This window comes from Drosophila ficusphila, unplaced genomic scaffold (assembly GCF_018152265.1).
Source record: "Drosophila ficusphila isolate 14025-0441.05 unplaced genomic scaffold, ASM1815226v1 contig_797, whole genome shotgun sequence".
Classification (NCBI taxonomy): Eukaryota; Metazoa; Arthropoda; class Insecta; order Diptera; family Drosophilidae; genus Drosophila; species Drosophila ficusphila.
The window spans coordinates 29,463-54,824 of NW_025064743.1; the positions used below are offsets into that span (position 1 = coordinate 29,463).

The 25,362-nt window shown below is 39.9% G+C and overlaps 6 protein-coding genes and 1 long non-coding RNA gene across 13 annotated transcripts; 2 read left to right on the plus strand and 5 right to left on the minus strand.

The window, feature by feature from the left end:
- The first annotated feature begins 6 nt into the window (after positions 1-6).
- On the plus strand, positions 7-5,014 carry LOC108098256 (aspartate--tRNA ligase, mitochondrial). 3 transcript variants are annotated; one of them, XM_017201056.2, is made up of 8 exons: positions 7-172; positions 412-562; positions 633-813; positions 966-1,466; positions 1,525-1,703; positions 1,762-1,851; positions 1,910-3,367; positions 3,429-5,014. In XM_017201056.2, the coding sequence occupies exons 3-8, from the start codon at positions 636-638 to the stop codon at positions 4,341-4,343; spliced, it is 3,321 nt and encodes a 1,106-aa protein (XP_017056545.1). In that variant the 5' UTR covers positions 7-172; positions 412-562; positions 633-635; the 3' UTR covers positions 4,344-5,014. The 3 variants fall into 3 exon arrangements, with proteins under 3 accessions (XP_017056545.1, XP_017056542.1, XP_017056543.1); XM_017201053.2 differs by lacking the exon at positions 7-172 and having other exon boundaries at positions 249-562; positions 630-813; XM_017201054.2 differs by lacking the exon at positions 7-172 and having other exon boundaries at positions 252-562.
- LOC108098257 (pancreatic triacylglycerol lipase) lies at positions 5,001-7,005 on the minus strand. Its single transcript, XM_017201057.2, has 4 exons — positions 6,834-7,005; positions 6,410-6,778; positions 5,923-6,354; positions 5,001-5,863 (listed from the first exon to the last, which is right to left on the minus strand). Exons 1-4 carry the CDS (start codon positions 6,868-6,870, stop codon positions 5,250-5,252), a joined length of 1,452 nt encoding a protein of 483 aa, XP_017056546.1. The 5' UTR covers positions 6,871-7,005; the 3' UTR covers positions 5,001-5,249.
- A 1,196-nt stretch (positions 7,006-8,201) lies between these two features.
- LOC108098178 lies at positions 8,202-10,218 on the minus strand. Its single transcript, XM_017200911.2, has one exon. It carries the CDS (start codon positions 10,216-10,218, stop codon positions 8,263-8,265), a length of 1,956 nt encoding a protein of 651 aa, XP_017056400.2. The 3' UTR covers positions 8,202-8,262.
- A 1,404-nt stretch (positions 10,219-11,622) lies between these two features.
- Positions 11,623-15,391, plus strand: LOC108098276. Of its 4 annotated transcripts, none has more exons than XR_001771827.1 (5): positions 11,623-11,728; positions 12,279-12,421; positions 13,789-14,082; positions 14,836-14,925; positions 15,008-15,391. It is a non-coding gene; the product is annotated as an uncharacterized LOC108098276 (long non-coding RNA). The 4 variants fall into 4 exon arrangements; XR_001771829.1 differs by having other exon boundaries at positions 13,792-14,082; XR_001771828.2 differs by lacking the exons at positions 11,623-11,728; positions 12,279-12,421 and adding an exon at positions 13,608-13,710.
- An 886-nt stretch (positions 15,392-16,277) lies between these two features.
- On the minus strand, positions 16,278-21,934 carry LOC108098275 (hydroxysteroid dehydrogenase-like protein 1). 2 transcript variants are annotated; one of them, XM_017201078.2, is made up of 6 exons: positions 21,813-21,934; positions 20,017-20,230; positions 18,134-18,256; positions 17,963-18,073; positions 16,740-17,188; positions 16,278-16,518 (listed from the first exon to the last, which is right to left on the minus strand). In XM_017201078.2, the coding sequence occupies exons 2-6, from the start codon at positions 20,192-20,194 to the stop codon at positions 16,402-16,404; spliced, it is 978 nt and encodes a 325-aa protein (XP_017056567.1). In that variant the 5' UTR covers positions 20,195-20,230; positions 21,813-21,934; the 3' UTR covers positions 16,278-16,401. The 2 variants fall into 2 exon arrangements, with proteins under 2 accessions (XP_017056567.1, XP_017056566.1); XM_017201077.2 differs by lacking the exon at positions 21,813-21,934 and having other exon boundaries at positions 20,017-20,496.
- Positions 21,935-22,218: 284 nt separating this feature from the next.
- On the minus strand, positions 22,219-23,431 carry LOC108098288 (inactive hydroxysteroid dehydrogenase-like protein 1). The gene is made up of 3 exons (XM_017201095.1): positions 23,056-23,431; positions 22,846-22,959; positions 22,219-22,775 (listed from the first exon to the last, which is right to left on the minus strand). The coding sequence occupies exons 1-3, from the start codon at positions 23,333-23,335 to the stop codon at positions 22,261-22,263; spliced, it is 909 nt and encodes a 302-aa protein (XP_017056584.1). The 5' UTR covers positions 23,336-23,431; the 3' UTR covers positions 22,219-22,260.
- A 200-nt stretch (positions 23,432-23,631) lies between these two features.
- Positions 23,632-25,134, minus strand: LOC108098287 (inactive hydroxysteroid dehydrogenase-like protein 1). Its single transcript, XM_017201094.2, has 3 exons — positions 24,789-25,134; positions 24,286-24,399; positions 23,632-24,222 (listed from the first exon to the last, which is right to left on the minus strand). The coding sequence occupies exons 1-3, from the start codon at positions 25,066-25,068 to the stop codon at positions 23,681-23,683; spliced, it is 936 nt and encodes a 311-aa protein (XP_017056583.2). The 5' UTR covers positions 25,069-25,134; the 3' UTR covers positions 23,632-23,680.
- Positions 25,135-25,362: the final 228 nt, after the last annotated feature.

Consider the following 25,362-nt stretch of genomic DNA (forward strand, 5'->3'; position numbering starts at 1 on the left):
ACAGCTGCTACGGTCACACTAGTTTGCAGCCAAGCCAAAACAGTGACATTTTTATTCGTAGAATTCAAGAATAAATCGTCCGATTGCAGGACAAATACTAGCAATTTTTTGGTGACACTTGACTGTCGAACTCCAGCGTAATTGTGGCCCCGCACTCGAAAAACTTAATACGGTAGGGCTGCTTATAATTCGGACACTTTTTCGTCGGCATTTTCGCGACGCCCGGCACATACACGCATACAAATTCGCTTCTTGGACAGTGTGTATATGTGTAGCGGTGTCTGATTAGTTTCCCCTGAGTGTGTGTGTAGCTCGTGCTGGGGTCTAAAAATTTTTTCGCTCGCTGGATGAGGCAATACTTAAATGTGAGGGGGAATAATTGCTACAAAAAACAATGTTACTAATTTCCAGGACCCTTTGGCGAAGCCATCAGCGCCTGCAACTGCAACAACAAATCGTGAAAAGTTCGTCTAGTGGCGGTTTATTGGCGGAAAAGCACATTAGACATCGGAGCACCCCGGACTCTTTGGTTTCTGCACAAGAGCCGGCTGATTGTAGTCACGTAAGTGGTCGTGATTCAAATCCCTTAGCCATGAGAATCTATCATGACCAGTAACCCCTTTCGGTAGCAGGTCATGAGTGGCAGATATCGCGGGGGCGGCGGAAGATTTGGAGGACGAGGCGGCGGTGGAGGTGGCGGTGGCTATGGAGATGGAGGTGGCTACAACGACTTCGACAACTACCGCGGCGGTGGAGGAGGACCTGGCTTCAATGACAACTTTGGACCAGGTCCTGGACCGAACCCCTTCAACAGTAAGTAGTCATCCAAAAAACCCGGGATTCAATGATTATTCACACTTTTAATGATTAAGCAATTAAAAAATCATTTATTATTGGATTGTAAGTTGTTCAACGTAATTTTTCTGAATACAATTTGTTAAAATTTGTCAATTTCTTTTTTCTAGTGGGCGGTCCCAACATATCCGGCAATGATTTGATGCAACTAATGAGTGCCATGGCCAGCAACTTCAATATGAACTCGCAGCCCCCTCAGCCAATTCGCCAGAGTTGCGGAGAGTTGCGTAATCATCACTGCGGTTTGTTCGTCGAGCTGTCCGGCAGGCTGATCAAGAAGCGGGTGAATCGCTTTGCCGAGCTGCGCGATCGCAACGGTGGAGCCTGCCAGCTGGTGGTTCTGGAGGACAAGCATCCGCGGGTGGCTCGGCGCATGAACAACATGCCAGAGAACACTACCCTGACTATTGTTGGATTGGTGATGCGCCGACCGCACAATTCGTGCAATCAGACGATGCCCACAGGCGAAATCGAAGTTGAAGTGCAGGACATTCTAAATATACACTTCCCGGCCAGTGGGACAAAGCGAGCTGGGGACAAGCGCACATATAGTACCATGGTGCAGCAGCAGAGTAACCTTGGTATCACCAGCACCGAATACAAAATAGCCAGTAAGTTTAAGTCTCTCAGATATTTTTATTGCAAGCTTAAATGTAATTTCTTTTACAGAGAATGAAAATATCTTGAAGTACTTCGAAAACCGTGATCTCACCTGCAATGACTTGCGCCGCGATGATGTGGGCAAAACGGTGACTTTGGTCGGATGGATTCCCTCTACCAAGAACAACAAATTTCTGCAGCTCAAGGACGGCTATGGCCAAACCCAACTTATGATCGAGGATCAGTCGGTAGTTATTTTCAAGCCTTTATTATTCGAATTGTATTAACTTTAACTTTTGTATTCAGCTGAGCGACACTTTCCTATCTACACCAGAGCAAACAGTTCTTCAGATTGTGGGTAAGGTACTAAGCAGACCCAAAGCCAATATTAATTTGGTGAGTTTTCATAATGCTATTTTGTATACTGCATTGTAAGTCATCAAATCTTGTTCAGAAATACGACACTGGTGAAGTGGAGGTCAGTGTGCAAAGCGTAAAGATCCTGAACCCAGACGATCCCTACGAGGGTCCCATTAAAGCCAAAGAGAAGCAGCAAAAGCTTTCCATCGATGATCTGGAGGCAGAAGAGGCTGCCGCCGAGGCCTCGGCCAATCTCAGCAGCAACAATGGAGAATCCAAGGATGATGGTGCGGATGCAGCTCCCCCTGCTAATAGCTCCGCAAACGCAGAACAACGATTAAAGGTGGCAGATACCAACAAGTTCGCTGATCGCACACATAACTGCGGTGAACTGAGCTCCAATGATATAAACGAAAAAGTTGTTATCTGTGGCTGGCTGGAGTTCCAGAGGATGAACAAATTCTTTATACTTCGGGATGCATATGGACAGACTCAGGTACTGTTGTTACCTAAAACGCAAGGACTAGAGGAGTATGCAGAAACTGGAGTGCCCATTGAGTCGATTGTGCGAGTGGAGGGAACAGTGATACCTCGCCCAGCGGCCACCATAAACCCCAAAATGCAAACGGGACATGTTGAGGTGGAGGCGGATAAGGTCGTTGTTCTTAATCCCGCAAAGAAAAATCTTCCATTTGAAATTAGGAAGTTTAACAGGGCTGGCGAGCGCCTGAGGCTCACTCATCGTTATCTGGATCTGCGTTTCAACGATATGCAACATAATCTTCGCCTTCGATCTGCTGTTATTATGAAAATGCGAGAGTATTTGATCAACTATTTGGGTTTCGTCGAGGTGGAGACGCCGACTCTCTTCAGAAGGACTCCAGGTGGCGCCCAAGAATTTGTGGTACCCACACGTAAGGCAGGTCACTTTTATTCGCTCGTGCAGAGTCCGCAGCAGTTCAAGCAGATGTTGATGTCTGGAGGAATAGACAGATACTTCCAGGTTGCTCGTTGTTACAGAGATGAAGCAACGCGTCCAGATCGGCAGCCGGAGTTTACCCAATTGGATGTGGAGCTGTCCTTCACCAGCCGGGATGACATCATGCAATTGATTGAGGAGACTCTCCGGTATTCATGGCCTAAAGATTTCCCCCGCTTGCAAACGCCTTTCCGCCGCATAACTTATGAAGAGGCCCTGGAAAAGTACGGAAATGACAAGCCCGACACTCGCTTTGGGTTCCTGCTCAACAATGTCTCGGAAATCATTGAAAAGAGCGGAGATTTTAAGGAAAAATACGAGGATCTCGGCGCCTATGCCATAGTAGTGAGGGCCAGTGAAGCGTTTTGGAATGGAGCTGCCCGTAAGCATTACGAAGGTCTCGGCAAGGACTTCAAGGGCACGCTGTTCGTTCGCAAGTTCGGCCCGACGAAGGATGTCCAGGATAAGCTGGGCAAGCTGCTGGGCGAGGAAGTGGCTAACGAGATCGCTGAGAAGTTCGATTTGGAGGAGAACGATCTGCTTTTCCTAGGAATCGGACCGAAAGTGGAAACTGTATGTAGTCCATAAAAATAATTTGATATACTTATTTAATATATTAATTATACTCCTTCAGCGCGCTATGTTGGGTCGCATTCGTCTGGATTATCACGATTTTCTCGTGGAGAACGCCAAGGTAAAAAAGCCGAATGACTTCCGATTCCTGTGGGTGATAGACTTCCCGCTGTTCGAGCGTAATCGCGAGACCAACCAGTTGGAAAGTGTTCACCATCCGTTTACCCTGCCGCACAGTGATGATCTGGATAACTTTGCCACCAGCTGCGAAAACCTGGAGAACATACGCTCCCAGGCCTACGATCTAGTGCTGAACGGCCAGGAAGTCGGAGGCGGTTCCATTCGCATCCACGATCGAGATATGCAGCACTTTATACTAGAACAGATTCTGAAGATTCCGCATGATCATCTGTCACATTTACTTAGCGCACTGGAGTCTGGATGTCCGCCTCATGGCGGCATTGCATTGGGCTTGGATCGCCTGATTGCCATCTTGTGTCGTGCACGGTCCATCCGCGATGTGATTGCATTCCCCAAGTCACTAAATGGCCGCGATCCGCTCTCGAACGCTCCAGTTCCCATTTCCGACGAGGAAATGAAGCTGTACCACCTGTCAGTGGTGGAGGAGGAAGAAACCAGCACAAATAACACAACACACGAACAGGAGGACGACGATCCCGACCAGGAGCGTGCACCACCATCTCCGATGTCGGCCACCAGCGACTCTGAGCGGCCAGAAATGGATGTTGACATAAAGCCAGAGCCGGAGGAGGTGTCAGTCAAGGAGGAAGTTGAAACCGAATCCGAACCCGTTCCCGTTTCCGAACCTAAACCAGTGAAAGAGCCAGTCAAACCGCCAACAAAAGCGGCAGTCAAAGCCGCTCCCGCCGCCGAAGCACCCCCGCCAGCGGAACCCGTATCCCCGGTGGCTGCCACGCCGACAAGAGCCAAGCGGGTGGTCAAAAAGAAGGTCTAGAGCGTGGTCTTAATTAACATTACGGATAAAGCATTAGCATTTTACGTGTAAGCTCAGTAGTCAGGACAGAGAACGAATGGCAGTAGGCGGACGAATTAGTCGGTCACACAGCAAAAACAGCGGTCGGGTCGCGTCGGATCGGTTCAATTGAATGGCCAAAGCCCTTATACACACAGATGTATAACCAAAAGGTCACTATACGTACCCACCCTGGATCTTCTCGACGGATTTCAACACTAGAACTTAGCATGTATGACTAACAAATTACACACCCGCATCCCGACCCGGCTGTCCACATTCTACAAGTCCATTTCTAATTATTATGGCAACCAATTTATTACAATTTACAATATATACAAAAAGCTATTGTATTTGGAATTGTTTAATTATACGATGCTTGAATTACAGTTCGGACTGTAAATGTAAATTTGATTTTCAGGCACCGGTTGCAAAGGATCGGTGTTCATACTCAACGAATATTTATTTATGTAACCGAACAGATCGAAATGAAAATGTATTAAACTAATTGAACTTATTGAAATACCTAGCAATTGGAAATTGTCCGAATGTCAAATTACAAGCATACACACACAAATGTATCAATTGTCCGATTATTAAATCATAAACCATATGGTTAAAGCACATCTGAATTAAATCTTGTATGGTCCTGGCTTGTGTTTTGTTTATTTTTTCGCTCTCGCGTAAAATTTTATAAATTGCACAATAGGAATTCACTATTTATTATAGGTCCTATAATATTAGATGAGTTAAACAAATTTGTATTAAATTTTCTGTTTCTGTGTGCATTGTTTTTGCCAATATGAACATCGGCTTAAGTGACGCTTAAATATTAGTAAGGAATGGGGGCAAGGAAGGGGTATAAATAGCTTGAAGCATCGATTGGGGCTATTCCACTGTCGGCACAGAAAATATGTCATTCTCCGTGAATCCGTATGTGAGATTCCTTCTGTAATCCCACCAACTGACTTGAGGAGTCGGAGCCTGCGTACTCAACGTCCGATCATCTGGATCGGCAAATTCAACCGTGTCCTGCTCCTCGACAGACTTGTCGTCATCATCGGTTTCCTTCTGCTCTGGACTGTAGCTGGTCCAGTGCTCATAAGGATCCTGTCCACCGGGAGACATCTGCAGGTTGTTAAAATTGGCTGCCAGCTTGCCAAACTGATCTATGTGATGCAGTAGTGGATCTACACCCTGATTTGGAGGAGCCTTCAGTTTCTGCGGGGGAGCTCGCCAATGTGGTTGCTTCGCTCCCAAAGTGGGTAAGTCGGTCCACTTGCCCAGAGCAAATGGCGAGCTATCATTGGTGTCGATCATAAACATTCCTCTAGTAGTGTGACGTATATTATCCCCAGCTTCGAGCAGAAAGTTTGTGGGAGGACACATTCCCAGGAGGTAGGATATATAACCACTGCATGCCCATCCCCAAAATCCCTTGGGTGAGCGGATGGACTCCAGGAAGTATGCAGGAGCTCTTTGATGACTGCAGGCAAAGGAATCTGAAAATCAAAAGCATAAATTAAGACCTCTGTTTATTATATGGCAGCCAAGGACTTACTAATTTTCTGTCCATTACAACCAGGTTGCATGATTCCTCCGTTCATGTAAAAGTCCGCATGACCACATCTCTCCATTTTTCCTTGGACCAAAGCATTTGTGTGTATCACATCCACAAAACTGGCATCACTGGGATCCAGTTTATCCGCGTTTCCAGAGGTTATAAACAGAGGCATTGCTGGATCCAAACCAGTAATCCTTGGGAGCATGAAGGACGTTAGATTTCGGGCTATATAGTTGGGCACTTGAGCTCCTAGGGAAAATCCTATAACATGGATATCCGTGTTTCCTGTCTCCACCAAACGCTCCACTAATTGAGCGGTGCAGGTGCCAGCATGTTTGGTATTATGAACAGCACTTATATAGCAGGGTCCTGGCGACAGGATACTCCAGTCAACATAGATGATATTATAGTCCGCCTTGGCCAGGTATTCTAAAATGCAAGGTATAGCTTTAATATATGTTTTTAGTATAGGATTTATAATCACCATCTCTCATTTGCTGCAACGGATGCAGAAACATATCCGAGTTATAGCCATGGATAATTATCTTCGTGGGATATCTGGGATTAAAGTAGGAGTCAGTCAGATTGGACTTCTCCTGGGATTCATCTATATGCAGGCATTGTCTATCCATGGGATTGTGGCGTGTGTAGATGTAATACTTGACATCCGGATCGGGACAACTACGACCAATGGCCCATTTGCATGGGCCGATGGTTATATCCCTATTCGAAGGGGTTGGTGCAGCAGGGGGAGATGGAGAAGTATAAGCCTCGGTACTGCCCTCATCCTCGTGAATTGGAACCGGTTTAAGGTTCAGGAATCCTCTACAAAAAGCTTCGTGGCTAAAACTTGCTGTAAATAATAGAAAAATAAGTGTATAATCTTTAAATTGATTTAGTTTTCATACCTATAATAAGCCATCCAATGACACATCGCAAATGCATCTTTTCAGCTTTTCGGTAATTTGATTCTTTGTGAAAAACCACCTGCAGTTCCTATTGACTTAAAATAATAATTGAAAATCAGTTTCTTGGCCAGTTGCATGAAGTGTTCGGCTTGAAAATGGTGGAGAAACTAAAGACCGGCAGTCCGACTCAAGACGATTTTGGCCAATTTGTAATGAGATATGCAAATGACTGAGTACTTTTGATCGTGTGTGTTTGAGTGCGGTTATAAAGTGAGAGTTGCGGGTGGAAAAGTGAAACCGAAATGAGAAATGAAGCTTCAAAAACTTGTCAGAGGTAAATTATTTCAGGAAGAGTCTATGAAATGCGTGTAATAATTGAAACGATTCTTTTCTTTACGCTGTGAAACTCGTGGGGTTAAATTAAATGCATGATCAGATCAGAAGAACATTTTCAAAATTACGAAATGTTTATTATTTGTTTATAATTTTTGGACGAAAAAATGCATTCACAAAGCACTCACTCACTCAACAATATGCACTCATATATACACTTATCTACGTGATTGCGGTTTCAATTATCAACGTTTACTGAATGAAAACTTTTTGTTGTCTTCGCAAGCGATCTTGGCGCACGTACAAAGGCGAATGGTCGCATGTATTTTGAATTTATAGGAATCGGGTCTTACGTTGAATCTTGTGCCTTTATTGACTTAGTCTGGATTCGGAGACCCACATAGATAACTTGGGATACTTCCCGACCAGGGTCAATGAAAACAAACTGGGAAAATAAAAATATATACATACTTCGTGTTTAGTGAATGCTTTTCGGCCATAATGTGGTTAAATTTGCGAATGCAAAACACTTAAGCACTTGCAATAATTTTCTTAACCAAACATGTGTGTTTTTGCTAAAATAGTTCTCTGGAATTGGTTCTGATGATTTTTCAATTTATTGCCGGTACGTGTGTCTAAAACGCCTACGATATTCCGCCCGAAATCCACTGGCACTTAAAACATATATACATATATAAAATATTCTATGTATTCTATGCCAATAAACTGCTCTATGGAATGTCAAACAAAACGCGAATAAATGTGCAGATGGGCAGACTTTATTCGCCGGGGTCTCCAAATGAGCGACATGTGTGCTTTAGATTGGCAATATTGTCACATCCATTAAATTATTAATAGCAAATCTTCATATGTAAAACTATAAAATCTTCGGGGGGATTCAGAGAGTCTGACATGTTTATTAACAGTTCGAAAGTATATTTACAAATTGGTAAAACATAGATGAACACACCCCCACAAATTGGTAATCCTGTTAACGAATGAAAGCGTATTTTAAAAATTTATTTATAGGAAATATATTTATTATAATTACAATCACAAGTTTTGAATGCTTTGTAACTTTCAATGATCGAATCAGTTATTCACACATATTAATCATGCATCTGGACGAGGGATTCATTAGCTTATTTGCTCCACACTTGAAAGCCTCCTGAAACTCAGGCAAATTCATGTATCCTCTGTTTAACTGGACGGCAAATATGTCATCCTGGCGATTGCATAACTGCTGAGCACCTGCATAGAAGAGCACCCTCTGTGTATCCAATCCGAAGAACTGCAACACGAAGGTCTCGGCAAAGGAGAATCTTTCACCTTGGAGCCAGAAGTGATAATCTCTGAGTGAAGCCTGGAATGAGCGATAAAAGTGAAAGATCTCCCCGATCTCATAAAAACTTAACGGTCTATAAATGGGTGCCGTTTCTGCATCGAAGTGTTGAAGTGATTGTCGTTCAAGGCAATCCATTGCTGTATAGTGACCATCGGTATCCAAAAGCAATCTGGATTGCCGCCAAAGTTCCAAGCCCTGGGTGGCATAATAATGATAAGTTGGCCGGTGCAACGAAAGCAGCACAAAATGGAGAAAGTGCCTTAGAAAGTATGCAGGTTGATTCACATCCTCCTCGTCAATATATGGAGACATGAAACCATGACGGAGTTTAGCTTTTCTAAGGAGCAGAAGATTTCCGTGGAAGGAGCTATTAACGAAACCCAAACCATTGTAGTTCTCGTTGAGTTCAGTTATATTTAAATAGCTTTGGGCATGAGCATGAAGAATTCTTGCCACCTGAAGTTCCTTTTTTTCCACAGAAGCGGGCCAAAGATGACCATACCAATCTCTAGTGGACAACTTTGATCTTCTAAGCTTCTGAAATCGAGTTGTATGCAGTTGATAGGAAGCTAAAGCGACCTCCCTACTTAGATAGGAATTTAAGACATGCCACTGCCAGTATTCCGAATGCAAAAGCCGCTCGAATTCCTCAGATACTTTATAACAATCCGGATATCTGAGCTGCTCCTTGGCCTGCCACATCACATAGTTGTAAACTATTCGTGGTTCGGTTAGCCTCAAAACCTTCCAAGCTTGGGTGATCTTCTCCACATTCAAGGGAAATTTTCTCGCTACTTCCAACTGTTCCGTGGTGAAGTTAAGTGCCGCAAAAAAGTGTTGAAAGTAGTCCATAGTGTTTTCATCTAGAAGAAGCTGTTCTTCATTAGGTTTTGGTGTGGTAGTTCTGCCATTTCTGGTCAAACTCATAACCAATGGGAGTTCTCCTCTCATTCCGCGGCAAAGAACCCTCATCTCATGAGCTATTATGTGGGAAACTTGATGGTGACGACCCTCTAAAACATCCGAGAGACTGGACTGGAAGTCCTCCATATTTGGACAGGGCAAATCCTCAATGGGACTCACATAAATCGTGTCCATAGCGAAGTATATGTTGAGCAGAGTGGGTAATCCATGGGCTGCCAGTTGAGCCGACAGAACTATCCAATTGAGTTGTCCGTTTAGATGCCTTCGCTCCCACTGATGTTTAAGAAATGGCCAAGAGGAGAGCACATCTTCATGTCTAGCCAGAAAGGGAATCTCCTTTAAAAGGCGCTCCCATTGCGATAGTGAAGGCTTTCCACCGAGAACATTACTATCTCCCCTCTCCCGACACTCCGCATACAGCTGTGAAATTAGTCTTCCTGGTAGCGTTTCAAAGTTGCCAACCTGAGCCGTGAAGAAATTCATCCGGTCCTGTTTGTTATACAGATAAGGGGGCAAGGAATCATCTGGATCTTCCTGTAGTGCTTTGTCGAAATTTCCGCATGCGTGAGCATAGAAATCATCACACGGATCCAATGAATCATTCTTTATTTTCACCATCTGTTGCAAATTTTTCTTGTACAAATGGCTGAAAAACTGGCCCGATTCCACCTCAGAATCCGAGTCCGAATCGGTTTCCACTTCCGCAATCGATTCTTGATCATTTTGAGATCTAACAATGTGGATCACAAAAGCGAGCAAAGTTAACTGAAGCGTCAAGCGCATTTTTATTACAATTTATTGTGGGTCCGCTCGTTTGTTTTGTTTCGCGAAAACTGCGCAAAAATTTCGTCTTACTCGGACTTACTCTCTAATGAGTTGATAAGCCACGAAGCTGCGGATTGAGCTATGTATTCTCGATTCTATCAAAGTTCTCCCAGTTCTCATTGCTCTCCTCATAGAGCTCGCCTTGACCTTAAAGATCTTTGCCATTCCGTTTTGTTTTACATTGCCTATTGGCGCAATGAACCTAGAGAGATATTTGTTTATGGTTTCAGGCATGTTTTTGATTATAAATATGGTTTTGGAAAAAATTGTGTACTGTTCAAAAGGATTCCAGGTTAAATTTTAAAAATACAACAATTAAAATCGCCCTCAATCGTCATAAATATGTACATGCATGCTAAGTCAAAAAAATTAAGCATACGCAATGTGGCCACAGCTGCATTAGCTCAATCTTCAAACAACTTTTGCTTGAAAAACCAAATGTTGTTCCATTTGGTTAACCAAAAGCACACATTTTCCAAGAATGTTTTATTTGAGGCACAAGTATTTTTTTGACGCAGCTCAATTTGTTTACCATTTTTTATAAGTATCTTAGATTTACTTTTAAGTTAATCAATGCTTTGTTTTACCTAATAGAAATTTCATGAACTTCTCCTAATTATTTTGGTCATTATTTATGTATATTTTAATGTCTACTTGTTTATTTTTTTGGGCCATTTGCGCATTGCATTTCCAAATTGACTTAATGACAAGTGTCAGCTTAGTGAAAGTGTATGTTTTTTTTTAGAAAAGGCAAGGACCCGAAACGTGTGACAGTTGTTTATGAAAATTTTGGGTGGTATTAATTTGTCAAAAGAAGAAAAGGGGGTTGGTTTGTTTGGGGTATGACGATTCAGACTTTCCTATTTAATAAACTGGAAAAAATATTAAAATCCAACATCCCTTGGTTTTTTTCATTTAGCTGGAAACCCTGTTAGATCACACGCCAAATATGAAACTCATGTTTCTAGTTCCTTTGCACTTTCGGAAATTCCAAAACGCTGTCAATAGTTTCAAGGCGAATGTTTCGAGAAATGGAACAAACAATATACTAGATGCCTGAATTATTTTTAATGGGCGTATTGTTATTGTTGGTGGTTTGGCTTCAGATCTGGCCAGCGGCTGCTCGAAAACTGTCAAGATGTGCGCGGCAAATTTATTTTATTTATTTTCGATGTTATTTCTACGCGACTTTCCATAAAGTCTGCACTTTCTGCCCTGGTCGTGGCGTCTCATTTTGGCCAATGGGACAAAATATATTGCTATATATCCAAAATACGTACACACGCACACGAATCTATATCCACTTGTCAGATCTGCTCCAACTGCGTGTGTATGGATGCTTGCAGACCGCTAAGTATTTCATCTATATCCCAATACGTGGACGGGCCAACGGTTTTAGTTGAGCCAAAGGCTTTCACCAGTTAGTAGCACAAAATTGTGTCTTCCCCCAGCGGACAAAAAACCAAAGGTAAACCAGGAGACAAGTGAAGTGACCTGAGGACTTTAGCCAAATGATAAAATTCGGGAAATAAAAAATCGATTTCAAGAGTGCCGTGTTCGTAAATATTTCCTCACTCGTGTTCATTTAAATATTTTTTCTTGGATCCGTTCCAATCTATAAAACTGGAATTACTTAATCTATATAGACATATGGTTCTTTGATTGCTCTATCAGCAATACAGAGATCACAAAACCATCAAGTAGATATAACCAGACGTAGACAAATCCAAAAAACAATTTAATATTTTCCATATGGCTTTAATATCTGTCGACTTTATATAAATAAATATATATACCTATACGTTGGTATTTTATTTGATTATTTTAAAACAAAATCATATGTGTTCCGTGAGAGAATTTATTGCCGCCTTTTTTATGTTTCTACCAAATTAAACTCCCCACGCGTCTAATAAAAAAATATTTTTGTATACATATTAAGAAAATATTTAAAAATAATTTTAACCTATGTTTGGCACTTATCCAAATTTATACTTATATTTTTTTTTTTTTTTTTGCAGAATATCCAATCAATATGAGCGAAGCCCGTAACCTGTTCACCACCTTCGGCATTCTGGCCATCCTTCTTTTCTTCCTTTACCTTATCTATGCCGTCTTGTAAAATGTTGGAGCCAAGAAGAAGGTCCTTAGAGCAGGATTCAAGGTAAGCAAATGTAATTAAATTAAAGATTGGACTGGGAAATCTAAACGTCGTAGCAAAAAAGGAGTGCAAATGCAAAAAATGTTAGGAAATGTAAATGTCATACATCGTTGAGCTCGTAATCACACTTTGAAGCGATAGATATTAAAATTTGTAAATTTTTATTTTTGACCAATTTTATCAAAATTTAACGAATTTATTAAAAATGTGAAAAAATCTATTTTGTTGGTCAAAAATTGAATGTTTTTTCAAAGTCATCCAAAAATTGTAGTCTCTTCATTGTACAACGTTTTTTGGCCGAGAAAACGAGAAAAATCATCATCAAAAGTTGGTATTTGAAACAAAACTTGATCCACGATTTTTTTCTAAAAAGTTTGCCAGAAAAACTCAAAAAATTGTCAGGAACATAAATTTGTGACTTTAATGAGTGCTTTATAATGATCTTAATTCAACTTAAGTTTTTTAACAATGTTTCAATACTTTAAATATTTAAAGCAACCACATATTTATTACACGATTGTACTTAGACCATGAATAAAATTCCAATTACCCCAATTACCCAATTTCTCATTGAATTTAATCGAGATAAATCCACATCAATCACAAACCTTGAAATGCTCATTAAGTTCAAAATGTGCAGTAAACTCGATGGGGGCTACGTGATGTACCCAATTTTTCAAGATTCTTTCAATATTTTAAAACATTAAAGCCAAAAAAAAAAACGCAAATGTAGCTTGTTTTCGGTAAAAGTAAATAAATATGTTAATCAAACAGACAGCTGGAGAAAAACATCTTTCAAACCAAAAACCAAGAAATAAATAAATAAACCATTTTCAAATGACAAGGTGAAGTCGGAAAAAATCAATTTGTCTAGGGTGCAGTCCAGCAAATAAATAATGTTCAGAGATCAGAGAAAAGTTGGCTAGAATCGCATGGAATTCGAATATATAAGTATGTGTATCGCAAAATATACAGACCAAACTATATATGTATAAGTAAAAGCCTAGAAAATATTTGTGCCGCGTCAAAAAATATGAGCAACAACTGGATACCCATACAAGCGACTACCCGGCGATATACATACATATAAATGAATTTTTTATATATCGCCTATATAAATGGATCTTTGTGGGTGCGTGCGTGCGCCTGGGAAATAGCCATAATTCCAAACGCTGTCCAACTTTTTGTGGAGAAGTGGAATTCAGATCGGAAAATTCAGTTATTGCGCGCCTTTAGCTACGAACGGTTGGAAATCTCTCCAAACAAAAAAAAAACTAACAACTCATCCCCAAGTGTGTGACTATTCGTGACCGTCAATCGATCGATCAATCGCTAATCCGATTCCGTATTATCCCTTGTAATTAATATAGCAGCCAGAAGCCAGAACACCGCAGTCAAAATGAATGAGGCCAAGAGTTTGTTCACCACCTTCCTCATCCTGGCCTTCCTGCTGTTCCTGCTCTATGCCTTCTACGAAGCCGCCTTCTAGGCCCATCCCCACCACCCACCAGCCCACCCATCACCCATCAAGGATAGCTTACATGTTGAATTTCAATTCCAAGCCGCCGGCCATGCCATCATCTTGTGGTCCGGTGGAGCTTCTAGGACCCTACGCGTTTAAGATGTTTAGCATTTAATGGATTTCTACTAGTAACCTAAGTCAGGTAAGCATTAAACCAATTAATTCAATTATCATCACACATCAAATAAACTATCGAAATATTCCCACTTCGCCTTAAACAAAAAAAAAAAAAAACCTTGACTAAATTTTTGGCAGCCATTTGGCAGCTCGATAATAAATAGATTTTCCGCTTCTATTTTTTAACGACAAAATTTCGACATGGCCCACTAAACACCTTCCTGTCGTCGTAGCCCCCTTCATTTGGGAACATTAAAAATCGTTTTCGCAGAACATTTTCCGAATGTCGCAACTTTGTGATTCAACATTTTCAACCGAAAATATCCGCCATAGTGCACAAGCATAAAAATGTTCAAAGACACACTTTTTTATGGCCAGAATTTATGATTTGCCAAGGTGGAAATTATAATTAATTTGTATCAAATGTATTCGAATATTTCAAGCAGCTTGATGGATAAACTTGAAAAAGTATTCGAGTATAGATAGCTATTTTTGAGAAAGTCCAATCTTTGCTTTCAAAATCCCTCGGTGAGTTATTTCGTCTTACCAAAAATAAATTTCAAAGAAGATTATGGTCTTTGAAACAAACAACAAGTTGTGGACTATTGTTTATGCCAATGCGGCCACTTGAACAAACAAAATAGCAATAGAATATATACACGAATTTATCAATTGCAGAGACTTCACGTCAGAGGAAAAATAATTTCTTTTATAATCAATAAATCGCTTTTAAAAGTGGATTTTTTCAAATAAATTCTTGGATAATGCACATTTGCAGATGACGTCAAAGCCACTAGCTGCCGAAAAATGGAGGCTCGGCAATTCTGATGAGCGTTTTGCTGACCGATGGCCAAACCCCTGCTGAGTGGTAAGTGCCATAAATTACGATCCCCTGGGATACGCTTCAATTAAATATTTCCCTCATAATTTCAACGTGTGTTTTTTCGCAGTGCTTCGCCACATTTATTCCATCTTCGAGGCGCTGCAAGATCGATCCATTCGGAAAACTCTGCCACCGGCATTGGCGTCATCTGCCCTAATCATAAATTTTATTTTGTGATCTATTTCATTTTTGTTTGGCAATGGAATCTACTTAGTTTGCAATTCATAGACCATGATGTACAGTATAAGCAAATTGAGAACAACATCAGCAATCAATGAGAATTGGTTATTTTATTGTTGAAACAACACAGATATTTCGCATTCGTATTTATTAAGACATACATAATGTATAACTGCATTTTAATCGACTTTTCTTAAATTATTTGTGAATAACAACCGCAAAAAACAAGCAACATCAAACTGCAGGAATAAAAACAAAACAAAACTAAAAATATCTTTTAATTTATTTTTAATATTTGGTGTTGGGACTTTGGATCATGGCCCTATCGATTTTGATTTGAATATTATTGCTCAAGGATCAATAGTAATGATATACAAGTACATTATGTTTGTTCTATTGATCATAGACATATTCTGTACCTAAGATTGAACGTATCGCTAGTATATCTTTATCACATACTTTTAGGCTTTAACAGATTTTGAATCGGTTAAAATTGATTATTACAGGTTGCCAAATTATAGTGAACTTTAATTATTCAAATACTTTGCTACTTAAGTTCCCTTTAGTTCTTGGGACTTTATTTTATTTATTTTTACGTTGATACTTACGTTGTTTAAGTTATTATGTGTGTATATATGCAACTTTTATTGCGGGTTCAATTAACGGATAACAAATAAATTCAAATTCTTTTTAGTGGGCACAATTCCTCCTCCAGAAAGGTGCAAGTCACAATCATAGTTGCTGATTCGTTTATAATGCAATTCTGTGTAATTGTGGGCAGTTCTTCAAGACCTGATTGAAGTATTCGAACTTTAACTGCATGCAAAAGAGTTTTACCTACTAGCCAAAGGCATAATAAAACAGCCAAACGAAAATCGTATAAAAATACAATGCTAAAAATATGCGAAAAGTGCAGGCAATGAAGCGGAGACATCGTCATCGTGATCGTTGGTCTACTGACTTCTTCCGACTGCAGTTGGCCACTTAGCCATTTTGTCGGTCAGCAGTTTCGCGCGCTGGCCAACCGGTTTCATGGCTAAAACCGTCCAAAGCCCCTTTCCCACTTACAACTTCGGCCAAATTGCAGCGGTTATGCAATCCGGCAGAGTTTGGTGCATTTTGCCAATTGATTTTGCCAGCCGGTTTTCGCTCGTGGGTTTATCTTTTGTTTTACGTTTTTATTTCTTTATGGCTTTGCACAAAATTGTTTTTCTAGTGAATAGCTTAAGCCTTACGACTAAGAACCAAATATTTACATGACTCCTAACCTAGCCTAACGAATTACAAAAGCTTCAGTTTCTGTTGTTTTTGCTCAAGGGCTTCGATTCGCAGCCTCTTGAAGAGCCGGTGGCCCAGATATGTGCGAATCGGTAGGGGAGCCAACTTCATGAGGGCATACTGTAAACAGAGAAGAAAAAATGTGATCATAAATATAGGTATAATTGAATTAACTAAAATTGTGTTGGTTACAATATTCCTTGGGACAACACTACGTATGAGCAATATTGATTTATGGCAGAACAAGAATTTGTTTCTGCATATATTGTTTACCTTTCTTTCATTTGTTTCAGCTTCAATTTTTAATTTTGTAGATTTCTTAAAAATATAATTTAACTAACCTGTATGCCATGAGTCCAGAAACCATTCGTCTCGCTCGTTTTTCCCAGTGTAAATACTGCGAAGCGGGAAAATGTGTAGGCGTTGGGGAAGAACAGACCACCCTGCATCACCCGATCGGAGTAGGCGTTCATTTTGGTTACCACAAAGTTGGGCATTACCAACTGCACGTGGATATTGTGCTCCGCCAGCTCCAATTCCAATGCCTTAGAGAAGTAGGTGATGAATTTCTTGCTGGCCGCGTAGACGGTCATATTGGGCAGGGGTTGGAGTTCCGACGAGGATCCCAAGTTCACAATGGCGCCCTTCCGGCGGCCAATCATCTGCGGCAGGATCTTGCGGGTGAGCATGGTAACCGATCCCATGTTGACGGTTAGGAGGTTCCACAGAAGATCCTCCGACACCAGATCGAGGGTCTCCGGATGCTCGTACATCATGCCCACATTGTTGACTGTAAAATTTAAAGATTTCGTTAAAAATTAGAGATTTTAGCTATTAATGGTAAAAAAATTAATTCATTTTTAAAACGTCAACATGCTTTAAACAGAAATAGTTTTTCGAGCCTCATCAAAAACCAAAACTATGTATAACAACTCACAATAATATTACAGTGCCAATTAAATGCCGCCGGCCAAGATCAATGTCAGCTCTTATCAGCCGAAAACTTTATTAAAAACACCTTGAGGCGTTCGCAAGGTTGTCGAAATGTAAATTGCTGAAGCGCGTAAGAGTCCAAAGAGTTTACGAGTCTGGTCGGGCGAATAAAACCCCAACAACAGCGTATCGCCTCTGTACTTGAACATCGCCTAAGCTCAAAAACCACTCTTCGCCTCGCCAATAGACCAAAAACCAGAGTCATTATAATTGCACGCAATTATTATTGTTTGACATTGGCAGCCGCACAAGAAGCAGTCACAAAAAAACAAAACGTAAACCTAAAGCTGCTACTGTTGATTGCCGTTTGCTGTTGACAATGATGAATGTATGAATTTGTACAGTAAATATCTTTTAATAAAAACTACAACAAAAATTTAAACAAAAAAAAATTAGAGTAATGACTGTTTTTATCATATAATTGAGTAATTTGCTTTATATTAAATATATATATGTTTGAGTAGTAACTGAAGTGTATATTAGTTAGTTAGCTTAGTTTTATTTCACATTTCAAAGAGATAACTTCCTTCCACCAATTTTCGCTCTAAATTCCTTTTAAACAATTACTTACCCAAAATGCCAACATCAATTCCTGCCAGTTCCTTTTCGATCTGATCGTAAACCTCGCGTCCCTTGGCAAAATCCACAGCAATCCACTTGGTCTTCACTTTGTACTGGCTCTCTGTAATTGCATAGCGAAGTTAAATAAAAACTGTTTACAAGTTGGCTAGTGAATGCTTACCAATCTCGTTGGTGACGGCAATCAGCTTCTCCTTCGTCCTCGAGATGAGCACCAGGTTGAGACCCTGTCGAGCCAGCTCCCTGGCATATTCCTTTCCAATGCCATCGGTGGCACCCGTCACCACTAAAGTGAAAGGAATTGAATAAAAACTGATGAGTACAGGTGAAGGTTGGCAAAAGGAGTGGGAACCATATTAATAGAATTTTACAGAAAAAACTAAAGCACAAAAAATCAATGTTAAGTTTAAGCTATTCTAATATTTGTACAGACAAAGTTATCAAAAATAATTATTTAACTGATATTATTTCATCTTTAAGTCATTTAAATTTTCAATATATATTTTTCTTCACAAATTTCGTCACATTTCTCCGTTTGTTTATATTTTTAGCAACTAAACAGAGCCAAGACCTTCTTAAAAGACCTTTTCGAATCTAGCATTTGCCTGCTAATTAACCCACTGCATTCGACTGAGTCTCTTTTAATCACATCGCTAGTTGCTGGTTGGCTAAACCTCAGCAAATATCATGAATGGATTTGGCCGCAAAGAAGCACTCAGAAGCAAACCGGCTAGCGTGGCAATTGCAGCAATGTTGCCACTGGCAGCTGGTTATTGGTTGCCAAATGTTTGTGCAACGGAAACGTGAAAAAACACGGCAACAATATCAACATTTAGGAGTACAACGGCAACACCAAATGATTGTTGCGCTTGCGTGTTGTCCGATAATTATGAATGCCATAAATTTTGCAAAGATTTTGCAGTTCGATTGGTCAATAATCAAAATTGGTTTGAAAGAGTCCATAATTCAATTAGGAAAACTATGCAGAAGTCGATCACTAGTTGCCATTGAAGGTCACCCATTTATAAAGCAATTAAAGTGAGATGAGACAGTAAAATTCACAATCATAGACCGCGAAGAGCAGCACGAGACTTTATGAGCCAATGAAAGCGATACAACTAATTATAATAAAGCAAAAAAAATATACCGAAAGAAAAACAGAAATAAACAAAAAATCGAAAGCCGGTTTACGAGTTGAATGACTTTGTGTAGTCCATATACCGAAATATAAACAAAGCTAATTTTTTACAAAATTTGGTAATTGATTTGCCAAATCAAGTAAATATGTATGTTCAAATTAGTAAGAAAAGTAAATGTGTTTCTTCTCTGAATAATTATTTATAGTACTTTTCAGTTCTAATATAACCAAGAAAACTTTAACCTTACTGTGATATAATCAACATACTGATAAGCAGTTGTAGGTCACTCGTGCAGACAATATAAATTATTTTGGAAAATCATAATGATTATTGTGTCTTTATCTAATCTTTATTGGATTTTGTAACCAGACGCAGCAACGAGTGTTTTTGAAAATCGTTCCATATTGGTCAAAGATTTATTTACCTATAAACCCTGTAATCAAGTTAAAGCAGTAATACTAAATAAATCTTTAGATTAATTTATCAGAAACAAAAAACTAAAATTTTGTAATATACTGCACCACTTAAATCGATTAGGTTAATGATGGAAAAAAATACACGATACTGTTATAAAAATTGTGAATAAAATTATTGTGCTGTAACAGACCTTTTCATTATTATTAGGCAATTTGTATATAATAATTTGTTATAATAGGGATAAAAATTAGCTAACGATTGCACGTTCTGTGCAGTGCTAAGTATTTCCCCATTTAGCAAAACACTCCTTCAAAAAAATAAGGTAAACAATTTGCATTTGTCACAGTAAAGCAACCAAAAACGCAAGCACCAAATATTGACAAACCGCGGGGTTCGAGTATGCAAATTTTGTGATTGAATAACATTGGCAACATATAGCAAAAAGGGCGAAAGTCAGGGGTATGATAGGCCTACCGATCGCAACACTCACCTGCCCATTGGCCGAACTTTTCCACCAGAGTCTTTGGCAATTGTGGCTGGAAGTAGGGTTCCAGGACAGCCTTGATAATACTGACCAAGGACTTAAGGTTGTCGTACAGGTAGGCCACGATAGTGAGGGAGCCCACTATGTAGATTGCGGCGGAGATCAGCTGCCAAAGGAACGCCATCCTTAGCAGAGTGTAAATGCTCACTTCCAAAACTGGCTGCATGGTTAAGAGAGTTTTCTTTATATAGGCAAAGTAGGCCAACTTTCAGTTGGTGATAAGAGCTTTTTTTAAGAGCTTGTGGAACTGTTTGCTTATCACTGGGCACTCGTGCTAATAATTTATTGTTTCGTTCAGTTATTACTACTATAGTCTATAGCTATTTAAAGCAGTTCGAATTCCGCACTATCGCGATGTCTGTCTGGTTGCCTCTTTTTTTCCGGAGGCACAAGTTGCAGGTCTGAGCGCCGATCACGCACTAAACACTTGGAGCTGCGGCTTCGTTTTTTTCGGACTTTCGGTCTCGGGTTTTCTGTTTCGGATCTGGTCTTCAACAAGCAACAGTTGTAAAAAAAAACAAAAACACCGACTTACAGCGGAAAGGCCACTGCAGTTGGGGCTCTTTTCCGCGGTTTTACTCACTTCTTGTCGGCTTATTATTTCATAAAAGTTTGTTTTTTTAATTTGTTGCCTTTTGCGGCGGACTGAAGATGTTGAAAAACTACGTGTCGGAGCCGGGTGAATTATTTGACATTTAATTGCCGCAAAATATATGACCCTTTCGTACTCTCGGAATTTTCACCCGCGTTTAACTGTCGTAATGCTGGCTTATTTGCTAAGTGCATAATCAGATTATTGGCGGTGTTAAACTAATTGCAAACAATTAAGCGAAATATGCGTCAAATTGGTTGTTATCATGCAATGTCACTGTCGTCTGAGACAGTTTTTTTTACAGATCTCATTTTGCCTTACTTCTTGTTTTGCATGTCGATAAATGCTCCAAGATTGAAATAGTTTTTAGCAAATTAGTACTACATAAACTGAATGTCAACTTACTGGCATTTATCGCGTTTTTGAAATGTTTCCCATAACCTGTCGTATTTTTTTATTCTATGCATCTTAATATTTTTTCTTATTTCTGTCTCTTTCTTTTTTAAAATTTTTCAATGTTTAAATTTTATTTAAATCTTATTTTAAATATTTAATATGGTTTTTATGACATTATCTTCTAGTATTTCAATACCATAAGCATTCCTTATCAACTGCGGGAAAGGGCATAAATGCATTTCCGAGCAAACAAGCAAAACAAACCTATCAGTGACCTTTGGCTTTACAACAACACTTACAATTAGTTTTTAAAAATTAAAAAAAAAATTTGTACAGAAATATTAGGGTAATTGCTTTCATCGGTGATTTGAAAAAATTATTTAATGAATTTTGCCATTAAGTGAATTTTAGCGAACAAAAAGCGTCATAGAGACTAATGGCAATCGGAAATGTACGACGAACTACTGAGGTGTGAATATCTCCCACAATTAATATGAATGGTGATATGTGAAGATAAGTTCTCTAGGCTTAATTTTATTTATGACTTGATAAAGTAGACTTCTGTTTTAGTTGAGCAAATGAAAAGGGTAAACAGGTCATTGCATATAAAACATTCAATTGTACTTGTTGCTCACTAGTTTGTTTAATTAATTCCGAAAGTCTTTTTCGAGGCTTATAGGTAGACAGTTCCACTGATAAAAAGCAACGTTCCACAAAGCCTTTTATTCAAAAAACTTCCAAATAGTAAACTCACATGCTGACAATAAACCAAATTAGTTAAGTCTCCAAGCGCTATAAATAAAATCAATACTTTTTATGCAGGAGCTGCCGGCCGCCGTCTTTCCAACTGAATATCGATTCCAGACTGAGGAACATGGCGGGAATTTCTTCAACGAGGAAGTCAGAGAGCTTTTCCAAAACGTTCTAAAATTAAATAGTGTTGTCAGTTTGTCGGTTTTGTAGTGAAAACAAATAAAATGCCAATACCCTTTCAAGTTATCAATTGTTTACTTTTACTTAGCAGTGTCACAAACCCAACCGAGTAACGAACCCCCTTGAAAGTATGCTAAGCTTTTTGTACAATTAACATTATTGGATATTAGCAGTATTTTGTTTAAGTGTTAACAGAATGGCTTTTTGGTTTGCTCTTCCAATATCTTTTATTTTTTAAAGCATTAGTTTTGCCTTTTCTTGCCCTTTGCCTAATTAAATATTTTCATAGCGGCATAGGTACGCACACGCCATGTAAATGCGGTTGCCACAGCATTTTGGACATGGTGCCACAGGTAACCCGGAGTCTCCTCCACTCCGTCCCTCAGCTGATCCACGGCACTCTGGGCGTAAGCAGAGGCTGATGGGATGAGCAGACCGCCTTTCATTATCTGCTCCGAGTAAGAGTTGATCTTGGTCACCACGAAATTCGGGGACAGCAGCTGCACATGGATTCCATATGGCTTCGCTTCGTGATATAATGCCAATGTGAAACTACGGTTGTACGCTTTCGAGGCGGCATAGTAGGCATCATATGGCATAGGCTGGAGGTCCGATCCGGAACTAACATTCACTATAGCTCCCTTGATCTTCGACTCCTTCATTCGCTGGAAGAAAATCCGCGAAAGCTGAGAAACCGCCACCACATTGGTATCAATTATGTTCTGAATGGTTTCTTGGGTAAATGTAAGTACAGGTGACGGGGTGCCAATGCCAACGTTGTTTACTATGGGTAAAAGCAATTAAAAATTCCATTAAGAAGCTAAAAGTTTAGGGTTTATTTAACATTTACTTACCAAGAATGGAAATGGGTATACTGGCAGTTTCCTTTTCTATGTGCTCGTAGACCAGCGAGCCCTTTGTAAAATCAGCTACCACAATTTTAGTCTGCACTTTAGGAACGATCTCCGCTAACAATAACAATAATAAATGGTTTTATTAAGTAACTGAAATTTTGTTTTTCGTAATCTAAGCAAGTGTCTTAATCTCTTTGCCTCTTGACTCACCAATTTCCTTTGCCACCGCCTGAAGTTTCTCCTCGTTTCTGGCGATCAGCACAACATTGACATTTTGGCGGGCCAAAGCCTTGGCGTACTCCTTGCCAATTCCATCGCTGGCTCCCGTGACAGCCGCCCAATCTCCATAACGCTCCTTGAGAGTGGGTCTTTTATCGCTAAAGTATCGAAGTTTCAGCAATTTGTACGGCGTTCTTAGCTGCTCGTAGAGATAAGAAGCCAGGGCATAGAGTCCAATAGAAACCAGGAACATTGATAAGGCACAGAACATGATTGTTCGTTAATTCTGTGTTATAATACGCAGAATGCAGACAAATCGTGGGCGATTCGGTCGACTCCCTCAAACGGACTGAGGTCTTGTTTTTTTTTTTGCCGGACAGAGAGCTGAATTTAAATGGCCCATAATAAATGGCCCGCAAATTATATTGTTATCGTAAGGTACTATTCAAACTAAAAGCTTATTGAAGTTTTTTCTGTTTTTTTAATGTTTTGGAGAGGCTGAGGGATTATGCTTTATGTAAAAACTAAATTTGGTATTTAACATAATATGTGTAAATGTTAACAGAATGGCTTTGTGGTTTGTTTTTTTATTTATTTGTTTTCGAAATTGAAGACATTAGCTTTGCCTTTTCTTGTCCTTCGCCTTGTTAAAAATTCTCATAGCGGCATAGGTACGAACCCGCCATGTAAACGCGGTTGCCACAGCATTCTGAACATGGTGCCACAGGTAACCCGGAGTCTCCTCCACTCCGTCCCTCAGCTGATCCACGGCACTCTGGCCGTAAGCAGAGGCTGATGGGATGAACAGACCGCCTTTCATGATCTTCCTGGAGTACGAATTGATCTTGGTCACCACGAAATTCGGGGACAGCAGCTGCACATGGATTCCATATGGCTTCGCTTCGTGATACAAAGCCAAAGTGAAACTACGGTTGTACGCCTTCGAGGCGGCATAGTAGGCTCCATAGGGCAAGGGCTGCAGTTCCGTGCCGGAACTTACATTCACGATGGCTCCCTTGATCTTCGACTCCTTCATTCGCTGGAAGAAGATCCGAGAAAGCTGGGAAACGGCCACCACATTGGTATCAATTATGTTTTTTGTGGCTTCTTGGGTCCATTTAAGAATAGGCGCTGGTGTGCCAATGCCAACGTTGTTTACTACGGAGCATAATAATTGCAATTATTATTTACTATATCATAACTTAGTAAATATTTACTTACCAAGAATGGAAATGGGAATAGTGGCAGTTTCCTTTTCAATATGCTCATACACTTGCGAGCCCTTTGTAAAGTCAGCTATCACAATTTTAGTCTGCACTTTAGGAACAATCTCCGCTAAAAATTATAAAAATCGAAAATAAGCAAATATTTTGTTGGTATGCTCTTAACAGTTTTTGGTTCGTACAAAACTAGATTCGATGGCTTTACATCATAATTTAGACAACGGATTGCGTGTTCTTCAAAAGTCTCGTGCTATTCAAACAAATCTGCTGTAATTAACCAACTAACGGGAGCAATATCTGCCAAACAAGAATTATAAATCTATACATCTGCGTTCTTTTTAGTTGAATGCAATGAAGTTATTTTGGTACTGTGTTTGAGTGATATAACAATTGTGTTCCAGTTTTCAACACGTATTTAGATTACAAAAATAAACCAGTCATGTTAATAACCAAAGTTTTGTAATCAAGTACCTATCATAATCTCTTCGCCACTTGACTTACCAATTTCCTTGGCCACCGCCTGAAGTTTCTCCTCGTTTCTGGCGATCAGCACAACATTGATATTTTGGCGGGCCAAAGCCTTGGCGTACTCCTTGCCAATTCCATCGCTGGCTCCCGTGACAGCCGCCCAATCTCCATAACGCTCCTTGAGAGTGGGTCTCGTATCGCTAAAGTATCGAAGTTTCATCAATTTGTACGGCGTTCTTAGCTGCTCGTAGAGATAAGAACCCAGGGCATAGAGTCCAATAGAAACTAGAAATGTTGATAAGGCACAAAACATGACTATTTGTTATTTCTGTGCTATAATGTGGAGAATGCAGCGAAATCGTGTGCGATCCGGTCGACTCCCTCAAACGGACTGTGGTCACGGTTCAATTCCAACACTTTTTGTCGCACAGGGCGCTGAATATAAATTTGTATTTTATTTATAGAAGTTCGAGCAAACCAAAGGTGTTCGACTTGCCGTTAAAAGTGTGCCTACAGATTATATTGTTATCATAATGTGTGCGATTCGCTATTAATTCGTTTTACCAAACCATAATTGGGGTTTGTTTTATGGTTTGTGTGTCTCTTT